Raw genomic sequence first — 27,405 nt, 5'->3', positions numbered from 1 at the left:
ACGGCATCCAATAAACCTCCTGCAGTGTGCAAAAATGCTGGAACAAGAACGGAGGAGCCAGCATGCCAGATCCTCTGGCTGAACTTCTGACGATTCGCTGAGACCCAGTTGGGAAACGCCTTGTGGAACAGCTGTCAGCAATTGGCTGCTGTGAGGGGATCCCAAGCTTCCCAGTACTAACACTCAGAAACACTGTGTGGAACTGCTAGTATTTCACACAAAATTTCTTTTCAAAACAGACTTTACTCATAATAAAAAAAATATATACACAGTGCAAGGTCTTTTTGTATCATGTTGTATAAGGGAAGCATATCACCTTCATATTCATATCAATGCATCACTTACATCGTAGCAATAACCATTTATAGCACCAATGCTACTAATGTGCCCACCCTTTCCCAGGGTGACTCCTCCTCCTGTTGTTTGAGGGGTTTCTCCACCAATCTTAGCCCCTCAGTGGTGGAAGGATCCTAGATTCTGCCCTTTCCCCACAGAGCTCATGTGTTGGCTTCGCCAAGCCTCAGTGCATCCCTGAAATGACGCTGCTCTGAACTTTCATTGAGGTTTTCCCCAGCAAATGGGCGACACGTGACACTATTACAATGTCAGTGACCACCGTTCGAATCCAGCGCAGTCTATAATGAGTTTGTATGCTCTTCCCGTGTTCACGTTGGTTTTTCCAGGTTTCCTCCCACACGCCAGAACATAAGGAACTGGAGGCTAATTAGAGTACCATGGTGCGTGGCACCATGCTATAAAATTTAAAAAAAAAATGCTGTAGAGAAATCAATCTGGCCAGTATTTCCTGTGAAATACTGTGGTAAAAAGCATGCAAGGAAATATTAGACATTGTCAACAGCTCACCTCTGCCATGTCGATGAGATTAATGCTCCATTTCTCTTCTTTTTGGGAAAAGGAAATAAAAGGAAAATAGCTGTTCCTGATTGTAACAGGTGGCTGGGGAATAAATGCCACTGAAATTATCCAATATCATGGGGGAAAATGATGAAAAACTGGATGCTGAGGTGGACAAGGTGATATATTTGACTGATGCATTTAGAGTTTTCAGAAAATGTCATTATGGAGAAAAATATGTGAAAGGAGAGTGACAAACAAGCAGGACAGGGTGTGTACTGTATGATGTTGCAAGACTAACTTTTGAGTTAGCACTCAGTCTGGGAGACTAAATAATGACCACCTTTCTTGCTTTCCCGAGGGGATGTACATTTAACAGAGGAGCTAGTAAATTGAACAAAACTGTCCCAAAGATGGGTTCAACAAGGAAGTCGTGAATAAACAAAATTGCTGGAGGAACTCAGCAGGTTCCACAGCATTCATAGGAGGTAAAGGTAAATAGGCAATTTTTTGGGCCTGAGCCCTTCATGAGGCTCTGAAGGGCCCAGGATCAAAGTGCCTCCCATGGATGCTGCCAGACCTGTTGAGTTCCTTCGATAATTTTGTGTATTTGATCCAAAGATAGATTCTTCTAATGCCAGCAAAGACCACTCCCAATTCCTGCACTGCCATAGCCATAAGGTGGCATGGTTCCGTTACACAATTTATTTCAATAGCTGATCCCAAACTCAATTTTGGCAGATAGTGGTGGGTTACATCTATAATTTATAGCAGGGTTTACTGTACACTGATAAAAGGGAAGAATGATTAAAATCAATGACAAGAAACCAATGGCAAACAACAACTGCTTCACCAAGCAGCAGGAAATTTACACATAAAACTCCAATGGGCTTTCAAATAACCCATTAAAATTGTTTTCCAGGTTAGGGATACAACTTAGGAGCTTCACACGATTCCTACTGTTACAGAAACAGCAAGTCGAACCGCTGTTTCATAGTGCCAGACACCTAGGTTCAATCCTCACCTCTAGTGCTGTCTGTGTGGAGTTTGCATGTTCTCCCTGTGGCTTTGTGGGTTTCCTCCCAGTGCTCCAGTTTCCTCCCTTATCCCAAAAACACGTGGGTTGGCAGGTGAACTTATCGATCTAAATTGCACCTGGTGTGTGGGTAAGTGGTAGAATCTGGGGGCAGTTGAATAAAATGGGATTAATAGAAATGTTTATTTAATGGTGCAGACTCAGTGGGGAGAAGGATGGATTCTGTCGGTGCAAATTATACTGTCTTTTACAAAATGCTTCCTAAATCTTTCCTGCTTTCCTAGTCTAGGCCTTCATCCCTTAACATTTTACTAATCAAGCTCTCAAGTCCCTTCTACTTACAATGATTTGGCCAATATGCACCCAAATCCCTCTGTTCCTCCATCCCCTTTAGAGCTGGGCCATTTTATCCACCTTGTCTTGGCCTGTTCCTTTAGCCAACATTTATCACTTTGTACTGTGTTAAATTCCAGTGTCCACCATCCCGATTGCCAATCCATGTCTTCTTGCTCCATTGCTCTCTCCCTCCGTGTCCTGCAATGCCAAAGCTTGATGGCATCCACAAGCACTGAACCTTTGCTCTGTAGACTCAAATTCAAGTCATGAATGTTTAAGATCCTTGCACCCTTGAGGAACTCCAGTCTCTCCTCTCTCACTGCTCCCCACCTACCCTCCCATCAACCATGTACTCACCCAGACTCAGTTCCACAGCTATGTTAAGGACTCAAGCTTAAAACATTGGTTATATATCTTTACACGGTTTTCCCTGCTGAGTTTCTCCAGCATTGTGTTTTTAATCCAGTGTCTTATAGCCTTTCACTAAGAAGAAAGAACCATTATTTTATGTCTATGTCTTGTAATCCATCATACTGCTGATCCTTTCATCCTAGAGACCAGTCTCTTACCTGGAATTTTGTCAAAGAGCATAGACAACATCAATCTTTTACCAACCTTATCTGTGAACAGATCAAAAAATTCAACCAGTCTAGTTAAACACCATTTATTTTTAAACAGGGCAGCACAGTTGCCACAGCAGTTAGCCTGATGCCTTTACAGCGCCAGATATTGGGACCGGGGTTTGAATCCCGCACTGTCTGTAAGGAGTTTGTATGTTCTCCCCATGCCTGCGTGGGTTTTCCACGGGGGTTCCAGTTTCCTGCCACTGTTAGGAACATGCCAGGGATTGTAGGTTAAATGGGTGTAATTGGCCGGCACAGGCTGTTACCGTGCTGTATATCTGAATTTAAATTTTAAAAACTAACTCAGATTTATCCATGTGCTTCTTTAATTTTTCCTTTTGTTTCCCAAAGTTTCTGCTCCACTGACAGATGTCCTCAACTTCCTTTTTGAAATCCCTTTCAGGGATCCTCATCTTACACAGGGAGGATTGGGAGATTACAGGAAGCTTTTCCATACTTGAGTTTGACTTCCAGCCACAGTCCAGGACTCGATGAAAGAGTCTCAACACGAAATGTTGACTGACCACTGCTGCTCTTGGACGTTGCCTGACCTCCTGAGGTCCTCCAGCTGCTCACTGTTTGCTCAAGATTCAAGAGGCTCCAGTTTTGGTGTTTCTCCAGGACTCATCTCACCTGGAATAGGTGACTTATTTACTCGAAATAGAACGTTATTCATTTTAATTCCGTTAATACTGAATGGGAATGCAATTAGAAACAGATCCATATTAGAATGTGGTGGGAAAAATCAAGGGGTTGGTTATGTGATCATTGTCCAAAGAAAAGGAAAGTAATAGGAGAACTCAAGCAGCCAAGTCATACAGATAATATTTGCCAAAAAGCCCTGTATTGCAGGGACATCTTGAGATAGCAAACCTGGATGATAGTTCAGAAATATGCTGGTATAAACCATGGATTTGTAGACAAATATTTCACAACACAGGCTCTGCTGAACTGAAAGCAAATGCTTTGGCAAGTATTGGGGAATTGCAACTAGGCACTGGTTTGAATATGGCAAGAGAATTTTGAACAATTTTAGTTCTAAGGTCCTCCATCTTTTGAAAGGAAGCCTCATTTATTCACAATCAGTAAAAAAATAAAGCATCTCTTCCCCTATTTCATAATTGCCAATGGGCCACTTTTTTTTGAGTAATTAGGGCTGATTAAGGGAGAGTTCATGGCCAAACATCAGTTGTAAGTCATGTACAGAATAGAATCTTCACTTATTTTCCAGTGCGGACTTTAAATAAATGATCTCAATCCTGCAAAATCCTCAGGGTTCGTCACTATCGAAGAGATTTTGTGTCCCAGGTTGGTGACCGTGATTCTACCTCATGGTGGATTGTACATAATACGTTCAGTTTCATAATGCTTTTGACAACTTTCATTTTCATTTCATTTGACTGAATTCTATTTATTTATTTATTTATTTATCTGTTTGTTTGTTTGTTTATTTATTTATTTAAACACAAGAGTTGTGGGTGCCTGGAATGCATTGCCAGGGGTGGTAGTGAAGACTGGAACAAGAGGGGCATTTAAAGAGACTCTAAAACAGGCACATGGATGAAAGAAAAATAGATTGAGGTTGGGAGGGTTTAGTTTTTTTTTAAGTAGGTATATATAGGTCAGCACAATATCTTGGGCTGAAGGGTCTGCACTGTGTGGTAATATTCTATGTTCTATGAATCTGTTCACTAAACTACAGATAGAATACCAAATTCCTATTGACAAAAAAAAATGCTTAATTCTCTCTGTGAAGTAGGAACATAATTGTAAGGAAAAACTGAGGATGAAGAGAAAAATGACCCAAAATAAGGTCTCACGAAGGAGAATGACAAAGAATCTTCAGACAATGCAATGCCTGTGGCATTTACAATGCCTTTAAGTTCAAAATTCAGGGAAGTCGTTAAAAGTTAGAGCTGGAAAGGCAAGGAACACTGCGGCACCTTTTACTAAAAAGAATAGAGGTGAGGATATCAAAGTTACTTGAGATGTAACAAAGTAAAATTAGCAACAGAATGAACAATGATCTGATTTTCCACATGTGCCAATAACTCAAAATCCTCTTCTCTGTTTACTTGACATTCACTTCTAGATGAATGATTTCCTCCAACCCAATATTGGGAGTGCTACAGCTACTGCTTTGACCACCACCAAAAACTCTATTCACTGAGTGCAAACTCCTCCCTCCCAAAGGTCAGTTTTGATCTTGATCTTGGACATAGAAATAAACTGCCGAGCATATATCCATACCAAGACCACCTTTTCAATATCACCTGATTCTGACTACTATTGAAACCCATATCCACATGATCATAATTCCAATGTAATCCTGATCAGCAAAGTTATCAAAAAACTCAGCTGCTTGTGTTCCACCTCACGCTTGTCAATGGCATCGGTTAAGAAACGTCTCAATCTTAAATTTATTTTTAATTGTAGAAATATAACCCTTCCAGCTCACAAGCCCATGCTACCCAAATAGACTAATTAACCTACTAACCTCATACGTTTTTGGATGGTGGGAGGAAACTGGAGGACCCAGAGGAAGCTCACGTAATCATGGGGAGAATGTTCAGTTAAACCCGGGTCGTTGGCACTGTAATCTTTGGCTTGGCTTCGCGGACGAAGATTTATGGAGGGGGTAAAAGTCCACGACAGCTGCAGGCTCGTTTGTGGCTGACAAGTCCGATGCGGGACAGGCAGACACGGTTGCAGCGGCTGCAGGGGAAAATTGGTTGGTTGGGGTTGGGTGTTGGGTTTTTCCTCCTTTGCCTTTTGTCAGTGAGGTGGGCTCTGCGGTCTTCTTCAAAGGAGGTTGCTGCCCGCCAAACTGTGAGGCGCCAAGATGCACGGTTTGAGGCGATATCAGCCCACTGGCGGTGGTCAATGTGGCAGGCACCAAGAGACTTCTTTAGGCAGTCCTTGTACCTAATAGCATTGTGCTAACTGCTGCGCTCAGGCTTACCCCTCCCCAATCACTGATCTGTCCCAGACCAATAAACTTCTGAGATATCTGCATTCCTACAATTCTGACCATGCGATTATCCCCAACTTTAGTTTCTCCATCGGTGGCTGCCAAGGATCAATATGCTCCTTATCCCTTCAATCAAGGCTTTGGCTAATTGCTCTAATTTTCAGCTCAGTGGCATAATTAATTGCAAAGCATCTTGGGATGTCATCCTACAAGAGATTTTATACAAACACAATAACATTGGATTAAAGGAATTAAGTGTTCCAGTGTGAAGACAAGCAGTTGGCATCAATCAATAAATGACGCTTGCTGCACAAAAGGAATTTCCTATTTCTTAAAATTCTCCCACCTTCACAGTTGACATCCTTAAGCTCCGTCCGGATCACTGCTGTCTCAATGGACTCCCTCTGTGGTCACATCGCTAATGCACAGAATTGCCTCTCCTCCACAAGGCAATAGAAATTTTAAGAAGACAAAAACAGAAGCCCATCATGCAGTATATTTGAAATAGAAACAATCTCTCTGACAACAATCTCGCCTTCATGCCACCTTAAGCAGATATTTTTTTCTTTCCACACAGGAAATGTAATTATTATCATCGGAGTCTACACAATAAAAAATTGCTTCCATTCTCTCCAAAAATGTTTACAAGATCTGGCCTCAACACTTGCTGATACTCATGTTTTAAAATGACATAGGAGATGACTAGTTCACTTTATATTCTATGAGTGACATCAGGAAACAGCCAACACCAATGCCCACACCCTAAAGTTGAAAATTCTACAAGCATGCAAGCTATTTTCTCAAGCAGCTTTCCAGATGCCATTATTCTGCTTGCAAAATTTTCAGCAAAAAAATGGGCAAAAATAAATTTGAGGAGGCTGACACCTTGCTCACTCTGACTCTCACCCCCCCCCCCCACTTGCTCCAATGACGCCGACACCCTGCTCGCTCCGATGAGGAAACCACCACCCCCTGCTCCAATGTGTCTAACAACCCCCCCCCCCCACCACCAAACGAATGGAGTGAGTGAACACGAGGGAGGGAGGAAGGGGGAAGCGAGCGAGAGGGAAGGAGGGGAGTGCGCGAACGAAAGGGAGGTAGAGGAAGGGAGAAATGAGTGAGCAAGAGGTAGGGAGGGAGGAGAGGGGAGAGCAAGAGGGAGGAGGGGAGAGCAGGCAAGAGGGAGGTTGAAGAGGGGAGCGAGTGAGCGAGAGGGAGGGAAGAGAGGGGGAGCGAGTGAGTGAGAGGGAGGGAGGTGGAACACAAAAACCACAGAGAGTCAACAAAAGCCATTCCCACTGTCGTGAAACGGGTCAGGCCAAACAAAGAATGGAGTAATAGTTAATACTTCAGGTCTTTATGACTGTATGTAGTTACTTATTGTTATGTACAGTACTGCATTATTAATTGTATTATGTACTGCACTATGTTAGGTCTGCTTTGTTCATGAATGAGTGAGACAAACACCAGACTGAGTCGAAATCAGGGTTCTTTGTTCTTTATTACCGGATTGTAACACTTGCAACTAACAATGTTAGTCGGAGAATGCATTCTGCCGTTATCAGCAAAATGGTGATTTTTTATACCCTTGGATACGTGCTTAGAACATCATCATATCATTACTTGTCCAATGACTAAAACTGTTGCTATCCTTTCCCTGCTAGCTTCCTGCCTCTCAATCCATCAATGTCTCTCTTATCTTGTAAGTACAAGGATGCATTCACATCTTGTTACAGCCCTGCACAGGGTAACTCCTTACACATTCCCATCTCATGATGTTTTACCTTACAACTATTATATTTAAGATGTTTAATGTTGGGATGTTTTATATGCATAGAAAGGTAAAATATATACTAAATGTGCTATTAACTCAGATAAACATTTGCCTAACTTACACTAAATAAGGACCGTATGTACCTGTTCCGACTTAAATACAAGTTCAAGTTTAAGACAGAACTAGGTAATGAAACTCGTATTTAACCTGGGGACTGCCTGTAATAGAGAAGCATTCATTGTCATAATTTCATTATCATTTGTTTCTTTTGAAAAGACTGAGACCTGTACTGAAAGAAACTGACAAACAAGTAGTAAAACACATGGTGTAACTGACTGTTAAATCGTACATGGATTAACAATTATAAAATGGAATCAGACATCTGTTTTACTATTTCCTGCTATTAACATTTTCCTCTATTAAGCCAAGAATACATTACATCAGTGGCAATGATCAATTAACACATCAGCTGCAAATTAGAAGCATCAAAGATAAGGTACAGTACAACTCCCGATTATCCAAAATCAGATTCTCCAAAACCTCCAATTATATAAATTAAAAAAAAATTTTTTTAGATAAGTGAGGATGTCCAAAACAAATCAGAAATCCTCATTTATCCAAAAATTTTCAGGCTCCTGGGCAGGAGCGTGGACCTCGATGGGGAGGTGTCAGTGAACGGCAGAGGTCAGCATTTCTTTTGGTGAGAATTAAACATTATTTTAATGCTTAAAAAGTCTTACCTTGTTGTTTGATGTTGTGTAAACACTGTGACAAGTGATTTGGTGTTACTACTGGGCTGCTTTTAAAAATTGACAATTTTCCGAGAAAAAATGTTTATCCAACAGAGGCCAGGTCCGAACCATTTCAGATACTCAGAATTGTACTGTATAAATGGCCATTGAAACTTATCTGATGCACTAACTAGAGAGACCTCATTGGAGCTGAAAGTAGAATTAAGTAAGGTCAATGTACTCCTCTTAAACCTCAGTCAGTAAGTAAAATTGATTATATCAAGCAATATTGAACCAAAAGACAAGAGTAATTCAGTTTACAGCCTGATGACAAAAGCAGCAGATGCTCTGACTGACGAGGAAGAGAACTCTGAAGTATGTTTCTTTGGTCACTTTCCAAAAAGACCAATTGGAATCTCAGCAAATCTTAAGAGTAGGCAAAGCCAGGATTTATTCAGGCATCAGAAGGGGAAGAAAGGGAGGAAATGAAATAACTGTCAAAAGGCAACAAAATTAGCCAAGTTTAGTCCTCATATCCTCCAGAGAATCACTCTGTTGCAATCATTCCCCAGACCGCATTTGAAGGGACCAGTGGCATTACTCACCACTTTGAGTTCTGGCACCAATCGACTAAGGGTCCACTCTTGGCTGTTCACAAATGCATCTGCAAAACACAAGTCCAGAACTAAAGTTAAACTCAGAAACTCGAGAGGTTTCTAAAAAGGCAAAAGCAACATTAGGTTGGCCTTTGAAAATCAAAATTTAAAGAACAAAATCAGAAAAGTGACAGTTTACAAAATTGTTAAATCTACATAAGTTAACTATCCCCAAGACACATTCACAAAGTTTGGTTACCCCACTGAAAAACACTGATGTTTGCCCATTTCAAGAATGCAGAGCACTAGGTGACTTGAGTTAGTAAGAGATTGCACGTCTATGGAACTGGCATGAACAAAAATCATTGATGCGCAGACCAGGGCACAAGGGACACTACAGGACGATAGGTTTCTTCCCGTAACTCCTTTCATCCCAATTCTAGGCAACGAGCTTATCACTACCAGAGAGTCAGTTTGACCACTCTCAATTGCCTGGCTCAAGGTCATGACTGAGCAGCAACCCACAAGATATTCTGGTACTCAACAGAATGCATTCTTACCCAGGCAACCTTCAAACCCACAAGTCAAACGTGATTTTACACCCAAACTCATGAAGCATCGTAACCCATATGAACAATAATCCCATGACGCTAATGATGTTCAACAAAAGAAAGACATCCTCTTTTTCAAATGGTGCCCTGAGACATCTAAAAGAGTAGATGAGTGTCAGTTTAACAACTTGTCTGAACGAGGAGCTCCAGGCAAACTATATTTTGTGTAGTCTCTGGAGTGGAATTTGATACTGCAGAGTGAGAGTGCTTTGCAACAGTCAGAGCTGATGCTTCTCACAGAATTAATGGAAATTGCATAGACACCCTTATATTTCCACAGCCTGGCAGAATGGAGATTTGGAAAGCACTGCGCCTGAACTGAAAACTCAGCGGAAACAAGCTCAATGTCATACCAGACTGATTTCAAAACTCAACAAATTTCTGTAGCACAATGTTCATAACTAAATTTGAGCTGAATCGTTTCTTGTCATGTGCAATGAAACACAGTGAATTCATTGTATGCTATCCAGGCAAGACAACTCTTATTTCTAAGAAAATCTGAGGAGGAAATAAAAGCCTTTGGAGATCCTAAAAAGATCAGCTGAGTCTGGGCAGCGAAGAAGGTTTTCAAAGCAGAGGAATCTAGACTAGTTGGTAAAGTGAGTTGAAAAATGGCAGATGGAATTTAATGCAGACAAGTGTGAGGTGTTGCATTTTAGAAGAACAAACCAAGAAAGGACATTCATGGTAAATGGTAGGGACTGAGGAGTGTGATAGAACAGAGAGATCTGGGAATACAGATACATAATTCCCTGAAAGTGGTGTCACATGTGGAAAGGGTTGTCAAGAAAAAATAACATATAATTTAAGAAATAACATCACAATATTCGAACAAATATGGGAACCATACATGAAATATAATAGAGAAATCCTACCATGGACCTCCACCACCTGAAATGACAGAAGGAGAAGACAACAAAATGAACCGACTCAGTATATAAAAGTAAAAAACAAAAATTTCTTGTTTATTTTTATTAAGTGACGACATTGTTTAACGGGTTTAATGTATCTTATAGATTGAACTTTGAATAAATGGGAAGGGGGGAGAGGGAGGGGGGGAAAAAGGGGAGAAAATGACACTGTATATATTCAAGAGAAAAATGTCTGTATGTATTTTGGTTAGTATGGTTTATAGTGTGAAAAATAAAAAAAATTTTTAAAAAAAGAGCTTTTGGCATATTGGTCTTCATAAATCGAAGTATTGAGTACAGGAGTTGGGATGTTACATTAAAGTTATATAAGACATTAGTGAAACCAATTTTGGATTATTGCATCCAGTTTTGGTCGTCCAACTACAGGAAAGCTATCAATAAGAAAGAAAGAGTGCAGAGAAGATTTACTAGGATGCTGCCCGGACTTCAGGAACTGAGTTACAGGGAAAGGCTAAAGAGGTTAGGACTTTATTCCCTGGAATGTAGAAAAATGAGGTTTGATTTGATGGAGATTTTTTAAATTACAAGGGGGATAGACAGAGTAAGTGTAGATAGGTTTTTTCCATTGAGTTTAGGTGAGATACAAACCAGAGGACACGGGCTAAGAGTGAAAAGGGAAAAGTTTCAGGGGAACTTCTTCACTCAGAGAGTGGTGGAAAGAGCTTCCAGCTGAAGTGGTGAATGCAGGCTCAATTTTAACATTTATGGGAAATTTGGACAGGTACATGGATGGGAGCAGTATGGAGGGTTACGGACTGGGTGCAGGCCAGAAGGACTAGGCAAGTAAAAATGATTTGCCACAGACTAGAGGGGCCGAAGTGGCCTGTTTCTGTGCTGTAATTGTTCTATGTTTCTACTAGCTTCCAAGGAATCAACACTGGGCTGTGCTCAGCTCACACCTTGACCACATTTCAGTGGTCATATTTAGCCTATGCAGTACTAGGAGCCCAAGTGAGTTGGGGAAATCTCAGCTTCAACCTTCAGGCAGCAGATCCTGAATGAAGTCCCAGGCTACCCAAGCGATCCAATCTGTTTCTGATACCCCCATCAATCTGAGTTAGCAATTACTTTCAAGTGAATGGGGCTGCACTAAGTACACCAGCCAGAGCTGTCATGATGCTGAAGGGCTGGACAAGGTGTAATGGGCCCCTCAGCTTTAAGTCTGGACTCAGCACCAGGTGGAAGGCAAGACAAACAAAATGGACACCACACCAACACGTGGCTGAATTTTACAACACACACTCCATTGGTGATGGCACCTGCCTTTGAAATGAAGAAGTGACAACTGAACTCTGCATATATACCCTGTTCAGTAAACAGTAACCTCTTTAAAATTATTTGCTTGCCGGCAGCCAAATCGAGAAGAATTCAGGTCACATAATCTACTGCAGCCATAAATCTCCCACTCATGTGACCCTAACACGGTTGTGAAGGTCTTAAAATTTGTTCAGAGTTCAATTTATTAAGCAGTTAAACATAACATATACACAAAGGATTTTATTTGACAAAATGAAAGTAACCTACCATTTCTATTGATGAAAAATTACCAGAAAAATCAATACTTTCACTCAAAAAGCTGACTGCTGCTTTGGTAAAGGGAATGACAAGGTCACATTCCATGATAGAGAAATAAAGAATAAAGGAAATGGGTCAATTATAAACCTGAAGAAAAAAAATAACAAATCCCACTTAAAGAGCTTGTTAATGAATGGTACAAATTGAACCCTTGAGCTACAAATGGTCCTTGCTCACATTAGAGATAGCATATAGTGCAGGAAACAATTTATGATGGAGATGAAAAGTACCATCAGTACACACACTTCATTACAAAGCCATTACAGATGGCTGGGGAAATACAGCAGCCTTCTCAGTGAACCAAGTTAGTGTCTGTGCTCTTTAATGTTGCAACTAGTCTGATTTGAGTCAGGTTTGAATTTCCTCCCCTCATCTAAACACAAATTAACCAAGGTCGGAGTACAATGCGCAAACATACTGGAGAAACTCAGCAGGTCATGCAGCATCCACAGGAAGTAAAGGGTAACTAACGTTTTGGGCCTGACCCCTTCGTCAGGTACAAGAAGAACATCAGGACTGATTAAAAAGATGTGGGGAGAGGAGAGAGGAAGGGGCAAGGGAGACAGACAGGACAATTTATAAGAGGGCAGAAGAGAAGTAAGCTGAAAGGTGATAGGGGAAGACTGCCTGTCTGTTTCAGCTTATACATGATGAAGGTGCCAGGCCTGAAACATTGGTTACCCTTTACTTCCAATGGATGCAGCATAATGTGTTGAGTTCCACCAGCATGGTTCTGTATTGCACATTAATCTAACCACACTCACTGCATCGGCTGGTCACTTTGACAGGCTTGAAACCAGCAAACATTTCCAATTAGCATCACACTCCAGTAACAAACTCAAGCACTTGTCGACTTGCCCCAATAATTTCTGCTTCAATGTGCGACCCTCCACATTTGAAGTGATATCTCATCACAATTCACTTCATGCCAAGAGATCTTCCAACCCTTAATGATATATAGAGGGCGAGAACTGAATTGGAAAATTGGTGCTTTAATGGTGTGGGCTGTTCTTAAAATACCAATAAATCTGGCAACAATAACAGCTTTCACCAATGGGCTTGTGATGGCAAGAACTGCTTGCAATTATGCTGTGCCCTTGAAGAAGTAAAAATATCCAAAGCTCTTCACAGATGCAAAAAGGGCAAAATGAACACTGAACTGAGCCAAAGGAAGAGAGATTAGTTGAGCTGGTAAAAACTTACTTTGTAGGAGGGATTTAAAGGAGAGGATGGGAGTGGGATCAGGTCCAGGAATTAAACTGGTGGTCATGCTGCTGGCATATGAAGCTTGAGCCTCCCACAGTACCATGACATGAAGTGACAGGGGTACAAAGGGGAAAGCATTGGAGGAGCAGACAGCCAGGTGAAGGGCCCAGAGTTTGTGCATAGGACAGAAAGGTCACAAAAGGGAACAATAGTACATTTGAGATGGTTTTTGAATCCAATGGAGAACACCAGAACAGAAGTGGACATTCTGTGGAACTTCAATCGAAGAGAGCTTTGAATGAGTTGATTTAAGGTCAAGAATGGGCAACAGGCAAGAAATAAATGCTGCATTTGTGGAATCTGTAGCGGAGGCAATGGTAGCAAGTGCCAAAAATACAACTGGGCAAGGATGGGCACAAAGTAGGAGTTTTGGGAACAATGGCTAACTGGTACTCATAAGTACTTCAATTGCCAGATGCTCATTGGCACTTCAAGTTATCTTACAGATCAATATCAAGTTGAGGACCAAATTTACAGGATTTTATACAACCTTTCACATGAACAAGGTATCTCAAGGACTATCCCAGTCTGTGTGGTACTTTCATTCGGATCATTTCTCCCGACTTCATTATTCCAGATTGTGCTGACGCCAGGGTACATGACAGTGATCACTTTTCAAAAAGTATTTAAGAGGCTGCGAGCACAGTAGGGTAGAGCCAGCTCAAGAAAGGGCACCAAATAAAAAGGACATTCTTGGCGTAACTGGGAAAATGTGTTTCAAAACTGCAACAAAACCAGCACAATTCAAATTTCCAGTACAACTACCTTGTTCAATGAGAACCCCAAGTTCTATACAAATTATATCACCCAGCAAGAAGATATATCACACCATACATTTTCCCCATCTTAATGTAACCTGGTGCAACTTTACTCATCCAATTGATTTTTGATAAATAATTAATACATTTTTTTTATAAAAGAGTCCGCAGTCCTGCAGACTGAGCAACATTTAGATTCAGATTTATTGTCAGAGCACATACATGTCATCACATACAACCCTGAGATTCTTTTTCCTCTGGGCACAGCAGAATTACCACTAATTGGTAGTGCAAAAAAACTGTACACAGCGTAAAACATGTAAACAAAAACTATAAACAGATAATGAATGTAAATAAACTGACTGTGCAATACAGAGAGATCAAAAAGAAAATCTATAAAGTGCACAAGTAAGAGTCCCTAAATGAGTCCCTGATTGAGTTTGTTGTTGAGGAGGCTGATGGTGAAGGGGTAGCAGCTGTTCCTGAACCTGGTGGAGCGAGTCATGTGGCACCTATACCTCTTTCCTGATGGCAGCAGCGAGAACAGAGCGTGTGCTGGGTGGTGAAGGTCTTTGATGATTGCTGCTGCTCTCCGACAACAGCGTTCCCTGTAGCGTACTCATTAGTGGGGAGGGTCCTGCCTGTGATGTCCTGAGCTGTGTTCACTACCTTTTGGAGGGCTTTCCGCTCAGAGGTATTGGTATCCCCATTCCAGACCATGATGCAGCTGGTCAGCACACTTTCCACCACATCTTTGTCGAAATTCACCAGGGTTTCTGGTGTCACATTTTAATTCTACTGTTAGCAATCCCAAGACTGCCACGATTCAAATCACATTTATGAACCATTGTGCTCAAAGATTCTGCAGCCACCAGTAACTTGCTGGATTAAAGCTCTTGTGTAAACTAATACATTTCACTTCGTTTGGATTAGCTCCACATGCAGAACTTGCAACATAATTAAATGCAAGCTTTGTGGTTACTGGGCAGACAGTCAATCTGAATGCTTCACAACTTCCTTTCTAAATAGAAATGTAAAAATCCCACGTTATTTGGAGCTAGCTCAATTACAAGAGATTTGAAAGTCAAAACATCTGCTTTCCCTTGGCCCAAATACAATCTTGGAAAATGGCAGAAACTGATGCAGAGCAGGGTACTCAATGGCATCGTTGACCGCAAGTCAATGACAGGCTTAAAACCCTGCTTGCCAAACTCCACGTTGCACGGATTAGAATCTGAATTTACGGTCAAGAACATGCCATGAAATTCATTGTTTTACAGCAGCATTTCAGAAGGAAATATTGCTATAAATTACATATTAAAAATAGTGTAAAAGAAAAGTGAGGTAGTGGGTCATTGCCCATTCAGAAATATTATGGTAGAAGGTAAGAAACTGTCCTTGTGCTTCAGGAGATCGTCTTCAGGCTCCTGCAGGTAGCAGTGAGTAGAGGGCATGGCCTTGATGATGAGGGTCCTTGAGGATAGAGCCTGCTTTTTTAAGCCACCGCCTCTTGTAGATGTCCTCGATGGAGTGAAGATTGATGCCCGTGGTGACACTGGCCAAGTTCACAACTCTCTGTAGTTCTTTTCCTGCCCTGTGTATTGGCACCTCCATACCAGAAGGTGATGGAACCAGTCAGAATGCTCTCCACAGCACACCTGTAGAAATTTGCATGTCTTTGGTGGCATAACAAATCTCCTCAAATTCCTCACTAAGTGTAGCCACTGGCAAGCCTTCTTTGTGATACTGATCTTCAGACATATTGACAACCAGGCATTTGAAGTTCTGAACCCTTTCCACTGATGTCCCCTCCTGAAGTCCACAATCAGTTCCATGGTTTTGTCAACCTTGAGTACAAGGTTGTTGTTGTGACACCTCTCGACTAGCTGACCTAACTCCTGCACGCTTCCTCATTGCACACATAGCACACATTTATAGCACACATCCTTGAGCTGTGCCTGTGTTGATTATCAGTGAGGTGGAGACATTGTTTCCAATATGCATTGAGTGTTGTCTTCCAATAGGGAAGTCATTGATCCAGTTGCAGAAGGGGGTGAAGAGGCTCAGGTTTTGGAGCTTATTGACCAGTTATATTGGGAAGGGTTGTGGCTGTCATGTGACACACCAGCTGGCAAGCAAGGTTTGGTTCCACCCCACCCATTAGTGCACAGGTTGGCATTGTCTCATTTAAATTACCTGGACTGGATTCTCCAGCCTGCTTGTACTTGGCCTTTGGATTAACCCTCTTGGCACCGAGTCAATGTTCTGTGCTAACAATCTGGGCTGCACCTTCCACCATTATAAAGGTGCCATGTGCTCTCTATTTTGCCATCTTCGAGGGACCACCCTGTTCCACTCCAGGCTGAGGAACATGGAACAGTGCTGGAGAAATTGTTGGTGAGCCATGCACTAAATAGTGTTGGGAGCATTGATTATTGTCGCTAAATAGCATAGAGCCATCTCTGCACAGAATCAAGGGGTGTCAGGCATCATATTGGCTTTTCCCTTGGTTGTTTGTGTGTGTATGTATGCAGTCTGTTCCCATGTTTGTTATTAGTTGCCTGCATGTGTTTAATCGCTTTCCGACTTTTTCCTACAATCACTAATAAACTGTACACATTGTTTCACTGCAGCTACCTTTTTCCCCACAGCTGCTGTTAATTGCGTGTGTGCGCACACGCGCACTGCATCTGTTACCTTTTTTCGCACTTGCCTTCTGTAAATAAAATCCTTCAGTACAAAAACCTGTACTCAGAGTCTTTGCCTTTGAGATCTACCAAACCTGTTTCCTCACTCACAACACCAGTACAGAGGGTGCGATGGTGTTGAAAAACTGTGCTGCAGTTGATAAAGTGCAGCCTGATGTAGATGTTGTTATTGTCCAGGTGATCCAGAGCTAAGTGGAGAGCCTATGAGACTGCATCTGCTGTGGAGAGATTGTGGCGGAAGATGAATTGCAACTGCATCACCACCTGATTCGGCAGCGGCACCTCCTTGGACTGCAAGACCCTGCAGAGGATAGTGAAGTCAGCAGAAAAGATAACTGGAGGCTCTCTTCCTTCCATGAAGGACGTAAACAACACTCGATGTAGGCGAAAGGCAATAAACCTTGTGAAGGACTCCACACGTAAACTGTTCTCCCTTCTGCCAACTGGTCGGAGGTACTGCAGCACCAGGGTCCATATGTCCAGATTGGGCAACAGTTTTTTTCCCCCCCAGACCATCAGACTCCTGAATTCCTAGAACATATGTGTATAGAGTACCTTGCAACCGTGGACTTACAATATACATCTTAATATTTAATATTTTCTCTGTTTAACTTCTACTTTAACTAATATTCATGTAAATATGCTCCATGGTCCTGGAGAAATGCTATCGCGTCCTTACCGTGCGAGCATGGTATGAACGATAAATAAAGGTGCCTTGACTTGAAAGGAATGGCAATAATGAACATGAACAGAAGGATGAACTCTACAGGTCGGACAGCTTTCATGGAGCAAAATGGGCAGTTGGGACCTTTTGTTAAGAACACTTTATACCCGTCGAGACCCACAGCTCCCTTTTGTTCAATCAAGGTTCAACAGCTGCCATTCTTGCTTTCCTCTCGTGATATTGTCAGGTCCTCCAGATCTAACAGCCAGCTGGAGTCCAACAAGAGGATCTCAATAAGCATGAGGTCAGCAAGCAGCACAAAACACCCCAGATTTACCGACAAGTTAGCATCAGTTTGACAGGGCCTGCTGACATTTTTTTAATATAAACACAATTTTTTTTTTTTTTTTAAGTACAGTTTTTAAAATTTCTGCTCATGGGTGAACAGGTGTTCAGATTTCTGAGAATCATTAATTATCAATGTGTTCTTCAGAAACTGCATGTAACGAATTGTTTTCTCGGATATTTTCCATTTGGAGGATAAGGATGGAGGAAGTGGAAATCCAAGGAAGAGCATCAGGGGAGGGTTCACATACACACAAAGATTTGAGAATTACTGCTGAAAACGACAAAGGTACAGAAAACAAAATGAATCAGCGCCAGATCAATTAAAGGAAATATTGGGTGCAAAATGATCCACATTCGATCCAGCCACAGGGGCATATTGTATTCATTATGTGTTCTAGTTAAATATTCCAATTAAATCTAAAACAGCTAAATTCAAGAGTTAAAAAAAAACAGATGTGGTTGCCCCAACAGGTGACATTGTACCCAGCTAAAAATAAGCAAGATATGATGATGTGTCAGCCTTTTGAAGTGTTTGCTGTGCTGTTATTCAGGCGAAAGTGCGCATAGCATTCTTGCAGATACACAGCCGTTTTCAAAGACACACCATTAATGAGCATGTTACCATGACAACTACTGTACAGTACGGCAAATCTAACCCATTTTTCCATCATCACAAGCCAGTATCAGGCTGCCGTTCGGAGGATGTGGCACATTCCCTTCTCTCCAACGTTGACAGGATTCCCGGGTTTTTTTTATTGCTGGTCTGAAATTCTCACATCCGGACTGCTGCCATGTGACCTCTGCTTCCCATCTAGACTCAGGGGTCCTTCCCAGCATGGAATTGGCCAAAGGCTTTCTTCGAGCTATGATGAGCACATGACAAGGTGCTAATTGAAGTATCTCTTCATTTCACCATATTTTTTAATCTGCAAATGTTTAAAACAACCGTGGATACCATGGCAACTACATTTGAATTTCTGAATAACTCTGCTCCAAGCACTGTCAAATCATTAAAAGTGAAAGATTCAGAAGCTACATCAAGACCCACCTAAAATGACAGAATGAGAAGAAGACGAAATGAACTGACCCAGTGTGTAAAAGTAGATGACACAATTTTCTTGTTTATTTTCATTGTGCGATGACATTGTTTAATGGGTTTAATGTATCGTATATGTTGAACGTTTAGTGGGTGGGGAGGGGGTGGGAAAGAGGGAGGGAAGGGAGGGGGGAAAAAGGGAGAAAATGACACTGTATATTCAATAGGGAAATGTTTATGTGTATTTTGGTCAATATGGTTCATTAAAAAATTTTAAAGAGAGAAAATTTAGATTGTTTGAGATGGATTTGTTCTGAGAGTTATGGATCCAATCTTGGCAAAAGGTTCTTTTGTAATATGCTTATTATCATCCAACAAATGTGGTGTAACCATAAATACTCTCCATCTTAAGTTGTTTTTACATACACATTTTATGCATTTCAGTATGGGAATTTCCCCTTATTCTAACTGCAAATGAAATTATCGAGTCATGGAGTTGTACAAATCGGAAACAGGCCTTTCAGTCAACAGATGCCACACTAGCCATCAAATACCTGGTTTGCAATGGGTTCCCCCACCCCCGCAAGACAACTGGGATGGGGAAGAGACATTAACTCACCTCTTTTCATACTGTGGATTTGCTCAGTGTGGAGAAAGATGCAAGGGAGCTTGTCACATCTCAACCCCAGCAGCAGTGTAACAGAGGACAGAGTTGCAGTCTTCTCCCGGGAGTGCATGCAATGACAGAGACCTGTACTACTGGAAGATCATCAACTCTGTGAAAGACGCTCTTTGGTCTTCCACAAGTTTCTTGGTCTTTAAGCGGAGTGAAAGGTCAGTGAGGGAATGCTGCCGACTGACATTGTCCAGGCCTCAGGAATCCGTGCTAAGGAATGCACTAAAACCTCAAAGGGTCTGTGGAAAAGGACTGCAGTGGAGGCATGGAGGGACTGAGACCAGTGGGGAAGCCCCACAAACAATTGAAGGCGGAGTAACCACAGGAGGTCGCCTTAATGGCAATGGTGCTATGTGTTTTAATTAATGGTTAACACTACAACGTACAGTATCAAATTGTAAAGACTTTGAGCTGTTTATCTTTCGACATACTTTTATTGCGAATATATTAAGGGGAAAATTATGGTCCTATCATTTTTTTTCCATCTCACATTCCCACCAGATTCATCCACTCATTTACTCACTCGGGACAACAAAATGGCCAATTACCCAGCAACTTGCACAGCATTGAGGTGGAAGAAGAAATTAAAGCATCAGAAGGAAACCCATGAGGTTATAAGGAGAACATTACAAGGAGCATTGGAGCTGCACCTCCGTATCACCCCAATGCCAATAATTTATCAAAAAGGTGGGGGAGGGTGCGTAAAGTCAGAATTAGTCGAAGCAAATGCGAAAAGGGGCAGACGAGACAGCGAACCAATTACCTGTTAGTCTATCATTAGTGGCAGACAAAATGCTGGGTTCAACAATGAAGAATCAACTCCCAGGTCTCAGTTAAAGTTCAAATTTTTCATCTGATTATACGGCTACAACCCGATAAAACAGCATCTCTCCAGACAATGGTGCCGGCACAAAAGCACACAATACACAGTACATAAAGATCACAAAAATATATAGAAATATTCTGGATGACGATGATTATTACAGGATACCGTCCATCAGTTTTAACCTGTGGTAAGAAGCTATTCCCCAAGCCGGCAGCCCTGATTTTGTTGCACCCATACCTTGTTCTCGAATCAGAATTTATTGTCATGGACAAACCACGAAATTTGTTGCTTTGAGGCGGCATCACAGTGCAAACATTCATATGAACCATCTTTGCCACAACAAAAATAGTGCATGAAAAGTAAGCATAAGGCAGTGTCTTTGGTTCATTGATCATTAAGGAATCTGATAGCACCGGGGGAGAAGCTCGTCTTTAGGTTCCTGTACCTTTTTCCCGATGGTAGAAGACTGAAGAGGGCATGGCCTGTGTGGTGGGGGTCCTCGAGGATCGAGGCTACTTTCTTAAGACACCACCTCTAATTGATGTCCTCGATGGAGTGATGTCGCAGGCCAAATCAACAACCCTCTGGAGTTTTCACTTGTCCTGAGCGTTGGCATCTCTGTACCAGACAATGATGCAACCAGCCAGAAGATGGATCTCCACAGTACCCCTGTAGACATTTGAGAGTCTTCGGTGTTATGGCGAATCTCCTCAAACACCTCACAAAGTATAGCCGCTGGCGAGCCTTCTTCATGATGGCATCAAAATGGAGGTTCCAGGACAGATCCTCGGAGACGTTGACACCTAGGAATTTGAAGTTCTTGACTCTCTCCACTACTGAGCCCTCGATGGGGGTTAGATTGTGTTCTCATGACTTCCTCCTGAAGTCCACAATCATCTCCTTGGTTTTGCTAACATTGAGCACAAGATTGCTAGCATGATACCTCTCAATGAGCTGATCTATCTCCCTCCTGGACGCCTCCTCATTGCTATTTGTGATTCTTCCGACAACTGTGGTGTCATCAGCAAACTTATAGGTAGCTTTGGAATTGTGCCTGACCACACAGTTGTGGGGGTATAATGAGTAGAGCGGTGGGCTAAGCCCATGTCCTTGGGGTGCACCTGTGTTGATGATCAGTGAAGAGGTAATATTGTTTCTAATTCGTACTGACTGTGGGTCTTCCAATGAGAAAGTAAAGAATCCAGTTGCATAGTGGGGTAGAGAGGCCAAGGTTTTGGAGCTTCTTGACCAGCACTGAGGGAATAATGGTGTCGTTGATGAAGAGCAGCAATATATACGAGTTTGCTGTTTTCAAAGTGATCCAAAGCTAAGTGGAGAGCCAGCAATATTGTGCCTGCTGTGGAGCGATTGTGACAATATGAGAATTACAGTGGGTCCAGACCTTTGCTTAGGTGTGTATTAATTCTAGCCATAACCAACCTCTCAAATCATTTGATCACCGTAGAGGTTAGTGCTTACTGGGCGATAGTCATTGAGCCAGCTCCCACTACTCTTCTTGGGTACCGAGATAATTGATGCCCTTTTGAAGGCTGTGGGAACCTCTGACTGCAGCAATGAGATGTTGAAAATGGTAGAGGGCTGGATGGAAAGGGTCTTCTTTAATTCCTTGAGCCCTATTTAGACAACAAAGGTAAAGGCTCCATTATTGTCACGTTATACTGCATTTAGGATGTAACATGCATGAAATTCTTTAATTTTTGTCTACTGTAAGGCAGACAAAGAGTCACCACATTGTCCAGCGCCCCTCACAGAAACCTCGAGCACCTGGTATTCCTAGGTGGTCTCCCCTCCAAGTACTGACCAGGCCTGAGCCTGCTTAGTCTCCAAGATCAGACAATCTCAGGCGTATTCAAGCTGTTAGGCTTCATATGTGGACTGTAGAGGAAAGGGAGACGTCAGTGATACTCTCAGCTGTTTTAATGATCCTGTATAAATTCCAGTCTGATGCTTGTGTTGAGCAGATTTAATGTGAATTTATGAAAGGAAAAGGAATCCATTGGCACTCTTTGAAGGTGTCACAGAGTAAGTGAAGGGAGAACCTGTGACATCCTGGTTCAGTGGGTCCCACAAAAGTGACTGGTGAGCGAGGTGAGAGCATGTGGAAAACGGGGTAAATGTTCTGGCATTGATTGATAACTGGTTCCTGGACAAAAGCACAAAGCGTAATGAATGGGACTCTTCTCAAGCTGTGTCGAGCAGGGATCAGTGCTGGAACACCATTTTGACTGATGGAGACCAGGTGCCATTTTCCAAAGTTTGCCGACTGTACAAAAAAGCAGAATTGAGAGTCAGGATGAGGAAATAAGGCAGCTTCAAGAAAATAAAGGGAAACTAATTGGAGTGAGCAGGTTCCTGCCAGTTGGAACAAAATGTGGAAAAACGTGATGTCATCCTATTCCATGGACGAGCAGGGTACTTTTTTTAAAAAAGTGACAGATTGGCAAATGTAGACTTGTCCAAATAACAAAAGCTAACATGCAGGTTAAGCAAGTAAATAGAAGTCAAATGATATAATGCCCTGATTGGAAGGAGATTTGGATGTCAGACTAAAGACATTTTTACTGCAATTACACAGAGCCTTTGAGAATCATGTACAATTCTTATTACCATTACAAAGGACAGCATCAGACTAATATGCAAAGGTGCTGGAGAAACTTAGCAGGTCATGCAGCATCTAAAAGCAGGCAAACAATTCAGTTCTGTGCCACACCCCAAAACAAAAGATAGACAGGGCGCTGCAACTCATTATTGAAGAGAAAAATGCCATGTAAATGGAAACACTGCACATTAAATATAAGACAGGTTTCAATACTTTGTAGCGGCAGCTACACAGCTACTGAAAGAACACACAACCAGACAGGTTGAGCTCAGTGAGCAGAACTGATTTATTACAGGCTGCTGGGCTGGACCTACTCCCAGCCCGGACCTAGCTGAGAACCGCCCGGGGGGGTGGGGGGGCTGATGTAACCTGGGCATCACGTGGTCCCCCAGCGCAGGCTTCTGAGCCCTATGCTGAAAAGGGGAAACCCCCGACAGCACCAATTTGGCCACCTGCCCTGCCACGTGGATTATAAGCGGGACCAGTTCACCTGCCTAGTGGCGTGCCGCGACACAGTTCCACCCCCCCCCCCCCCCCAGAACCGGCGACAATGTCCTATTTAGCTGGGTGGCCTTGCTTCTTGGGCTGGGCCACAATCACTGGTTCAGTGGGGTCAAGGTGCACTGGCTTCAGCCTGTCTACAGTAAACAATTCCTACCTGCCACCGATGTCCAGTGTGAACATAGTACTTGAACGTTGGATAACCTTGTATGGCCCCTCGTAAGATCTCTGTAGAGGTGCCGTGGGCGGGCTCCGCCGAATAAAAACGTACTCTGTGGAAAGCAGCTCGCTGAGGACGTGAGATGGCCGTTTGCCGTGTCTGGGTGGTGGTGATACGAAGGAGTCCAAGCGGGCCCGGAGGTGGGGAAGCAGCTCGTCCAGCGACCGCTGGGGTTTGTGAGGCGCATTGATGAACTCACCAGGAAGTGCCAGCTGGGCGCCGTGGACCAGCTCAGCTGATGATGCCTGCAGACCCTCCTTGGGCGTGGAGTGGGTGCCCAGGAGCACCCAAGGTAGTTTGTCCACTCAGTCCGGACCAGTGAGGCGGGCCATAACTGCCAACTTAAGGTGATGGTCCAGATGCTTGACCAGCCCATTGGCCTGTGGGTGATAGGCCATGGTGCGGTGTAGCTCGATCCCCAACCTGTTTGCGAGCTGTGCCCAGAGCACAGAGGTGAACTAGGTGCCCCGATCGCAGGTGAGGTGATTTGGAACGCCCAACCGGACGACCTAACCGTGCCACAGCGCTCGGGAACAGGAGTCTGTGGAGACGTCTGGCATCAGGATCGCCTCGGGCCAACAAGTGGTGCGGTCCTCCACCACCAGCGCCATACGCAGGTCAGAACAGTTGCCCCGGGAAACGGGTAAGGGCCCAACTATGTCCACGTGAATGTGGTTGAACCTTTCCCGGATGTGCTCGAACTCTTGCACAGGTGACCTGGTGTGTCTGTGTACCTTGGACATTTGGTAATGGGTGCATGTTCTGGCCAAGCCACCGATTTGCTTCCGCAGCCCTTGCCAGACGAACAACTCTTCCACCATCTGGACCGTGGACCTGATGGACGGGTGCGAAAGGTCGTGAATGTGATGGAAGACTTGCCTGCGCCACTGCTGGGGAACCACTGGCCGCGGGGTGCCCATGGTGACATCGTACAGGACGGTGCTTCCGCCGCTTGGAGTCGGGATGTCTCGGAACCGCAGGCCCATGATGGCAGTCCTGAAGGCTCGCGTCTCCTCGTCGGACTTCTGGTCCGGGCGAGCTGGTCGAAGTAGAGGCCAGGTGTCAATGCGCAGATGGCCGGTTGCGAGAGAGCATCGGCGACCACGTTGTCCTTCCCCACCTTGTGCCGAATGTCGGTGGTAAACTCAGACTCGAAGGAGAGGTGACCAGCCGGCGGGCCAACCAGGGGTCCTTCACCATCGCGAGTGCCTGGGTGAGAGGTTTGTAGTCGGTGAAGATGGTAAAAGTCCTCCCCTCCAAGAAATAGCGGAAATGCCGCACTGCCAGGTACATGCCCAGTAACTTACGGTCAAAAGCGCTATACTTGCGCTCTGGTGGGCGGAGAAGCCGGCTGAAGAATGCCAGCGTCTTCCATTGTCCGTTCACCTGTTGCTCCAAAACGGCGCCGACAGCTGTGGCAGAGGCATCGACGGAGAGCGCATACGCAGGTCAGTATTCGGGTGGGCGAGCATGGTAGCCTTTGCAAGGGTGTCCTTAGTGGCCTCAAATACATTGCAGGCCTCTGGGGTCCAGGTGAGCGATTTGTGCTTGGCTGCGATGAGGGCGAATAGCGGCTGCATGATGCACGCAGCTCCCGGGATGAAGCGGTTGTAGAAGTTGAACATACCCGCGAACTCCTGCAGCCCCTTGAGACTGTCCGGACGTGGGAACTCGATAGTGGCGACCTTTGTAGTGGTGTATGTGGCTCTCTCATACATGATGGTATGGCCCAGGAACTGCATGGTCTCTTTCCCAAATTGGCACTTGGCTGGGTTGTTGGTGAGGCCGAATTTGGCCAGCCGGGAGAACAAGGTGCGAAGGTAGGCCTTGTGTTAGCCCGATCCCTGCTGGCAACGAGTATGTCTTCTAAGTAAATGAAGACGAAATCCAGGTCCCTGCCCACTGAGTCCATGAGGTGCTGGAAGGTCTCAGTGGCATTCTTGAGCCCGAACGGCATGCGAAGGAATTCAAACAAGCCGAAGGGGGTGATGATGGCCATCTTGGGTATGTCCTCAAGGTGCACCGGGATTTGGTGATACCCGCATACCAGGTCAACCTTGGAGAAAACCCTCGCACCATGTAGATTGGCTGTAAAGTCCTGGATGTGAGGGATGGGGTAACGGTCCGGAACTGTCGCCTCGTTGAGCTGTCGATAGTCTCTGCAGGGGTGCCAGCCGCTGGAGGGTTTCAGGACCAGGTGGAGCAGCAGGGCCCACGGGCTGTCGGACCACCGAATGATTCCAAGCTCCAACAGATGCGAAAACTCGTCCTTTGCTACCTGGAGCTTGTCTGGCGGGAGCTGGCATGCCTTGGCGTGAACCGGCGGGCCCTGGATGGGGATGTGGTGGTACACCCCATGGCGCGGTGAGGCAGCGGTGAACTGTGGCTTGAGGAGGGTCAGAAACTCGTCCAGGATTCGCTAGAACTTGTCTCTGGGCGTGCTGATCATGGCCATCTGCGGCTGCTCTGTACGGGAGGTGTCGAGGCGAACGGCCTGGAAAGTACGGGCATCCAACAGGCGCCTACCTCGAATGTCCACCAGAAATCCGTGGGCAAGGAGGAAGTCGGCAACCAGGATGACAGTCGGAAGGGACGAGACGGTGAACCTCCTCTCCTTCGTCGGCCGATCTGGAAGTGGACCGTCTTGTCTCCATACGTCCGGATCTCTGTTGTGTTGGCTGCACGGAGGGGAGGTCCTCAAGGTCGGTTCCTGGACTCGATGGCCATGGCCAGGATGACGCTGATCTGGGCCCCAGTGTCGATGAGGAACCGCCGGCCGCTGACTGAGACCCGCAATTAGAGGAGGTTGTGTCCTTGGTCAGCCACCGCAGCCATTAACAGTGGCCGGCCTGCTCATTTCCCTGGAACGAGCAGGACTGACGACACTTCCGAGCCTTGGCTCCCCAGCACTGGTGGTAGAAGCAGAGGTCTGGAGTGGATGCTGTGCCCCTGGTTATGCTCTTGGTGGCCCCTGCAGGGGCCAGATGCTCTACCACACCACTAGGGGCAGGCTTTGCATGGTCATGTCCGTGCCTCATGACCTGCTGGACCACCGAGCCCTCCAGGAATCGCTCGAGCCATAGTTCTCGGGCCTTCTGAGCGACCTTCCTCAGGTCGGTAAAGCTCTCTTGGGCCAGTAACGGCCTGATGGTCGAGGAAAATGGGCTCAAAGAGTGGGCAGTTGTTGTGATCACCCATGAGTTCGAGCATCGTGTCCATCAGCTTCATCGGGGACCTGTCTGCCAGAGCGTCGAGGTGTAGCATCCGAGCGGCACGCTGGTGCCTGGATAGTCTGAGGGATCCGGTGAGCACTCGCTTGGTCTCATATTTGTCTTCAGCGGGTGGGTGCTGAACAAGGTGCAGCATACACTTGGCGATGGCCTGGTCCAGGGCGGCGACCACATGGTAGAATTTGGTCATGTCAGATGAAATCTGGCAGAGGTGAAACTGCGCCTCCGCGTGGCCGAACGAGGTCTCCAGCTCCTGAACCCAGAATTCAGGAAGCTTGACAGCTATAGCACTGATCCCAGGTTCGCTCACGATGGGTTCAAAGACGTTTGAACCAGTCGGGGGTCACCAACTGTAGCGGCAGCTACACTGCTACTGAAAGAACACACAACTAGACGGGTTGAGCTCAGAGAGTAGAACTGATTTATTACAGGCTGCTGTGCTGGACATACTCCCAGCCCGGACCTGGCTGAGAACCACACTGGGGGGACGCTGATGTCACCCGGGCGTCATG

At 44.5% G+C, this 27,405-nt stretch overlaps 1 protein-coding gene across 6 annotated transcripts in view; it reads right to left on the bottom strand.

Annotated features, from left to right (window-relative positions):
* The window catches only part of agap1 (ArfGAP with GTPase domain, ankyrin repeat and PH domain 1), a 786,550-nt gene that overhangs the window by 458,250 nt on the left and 300,895 nt on the right, over positions 1-27,405 (bottom strand). For all 6 annotated transcript variants that reach the window (XM_069934384.1, XM_069934385.1, XM_069934388.1 and 3 more), the window contains exon 2: positions 8,932-8,990. In XM_069934384.1, the coding sequence (XP_069790485.1) occupies positions 8,932-8,990 (59 nt within the window). The remainder of the gene's footprint in view (positions 1-8,931; positions 8,991-27,405) is intronic.

Source organism: Narcine bancroftii, chromosome 4 (genome assembly GCF_036971445.1).
Source record: "Narcine bancroftii isolate sNarBan1 chromosome 4, sNarBan1.hap1, whole genome shotgun sequence".
NCBI classification, from domain to species: Eukaryota; Metazoa; Chordata; class Chondrichthyes; order Torpediniformes; family Narcinidae; genus Narcine; species Narcine bancroftii.
The sequence above is the reverse complement of the archived record's forward strand: the minus strand, read 5'-3'. Positions and strand labels throughout refer to the sequence as shown.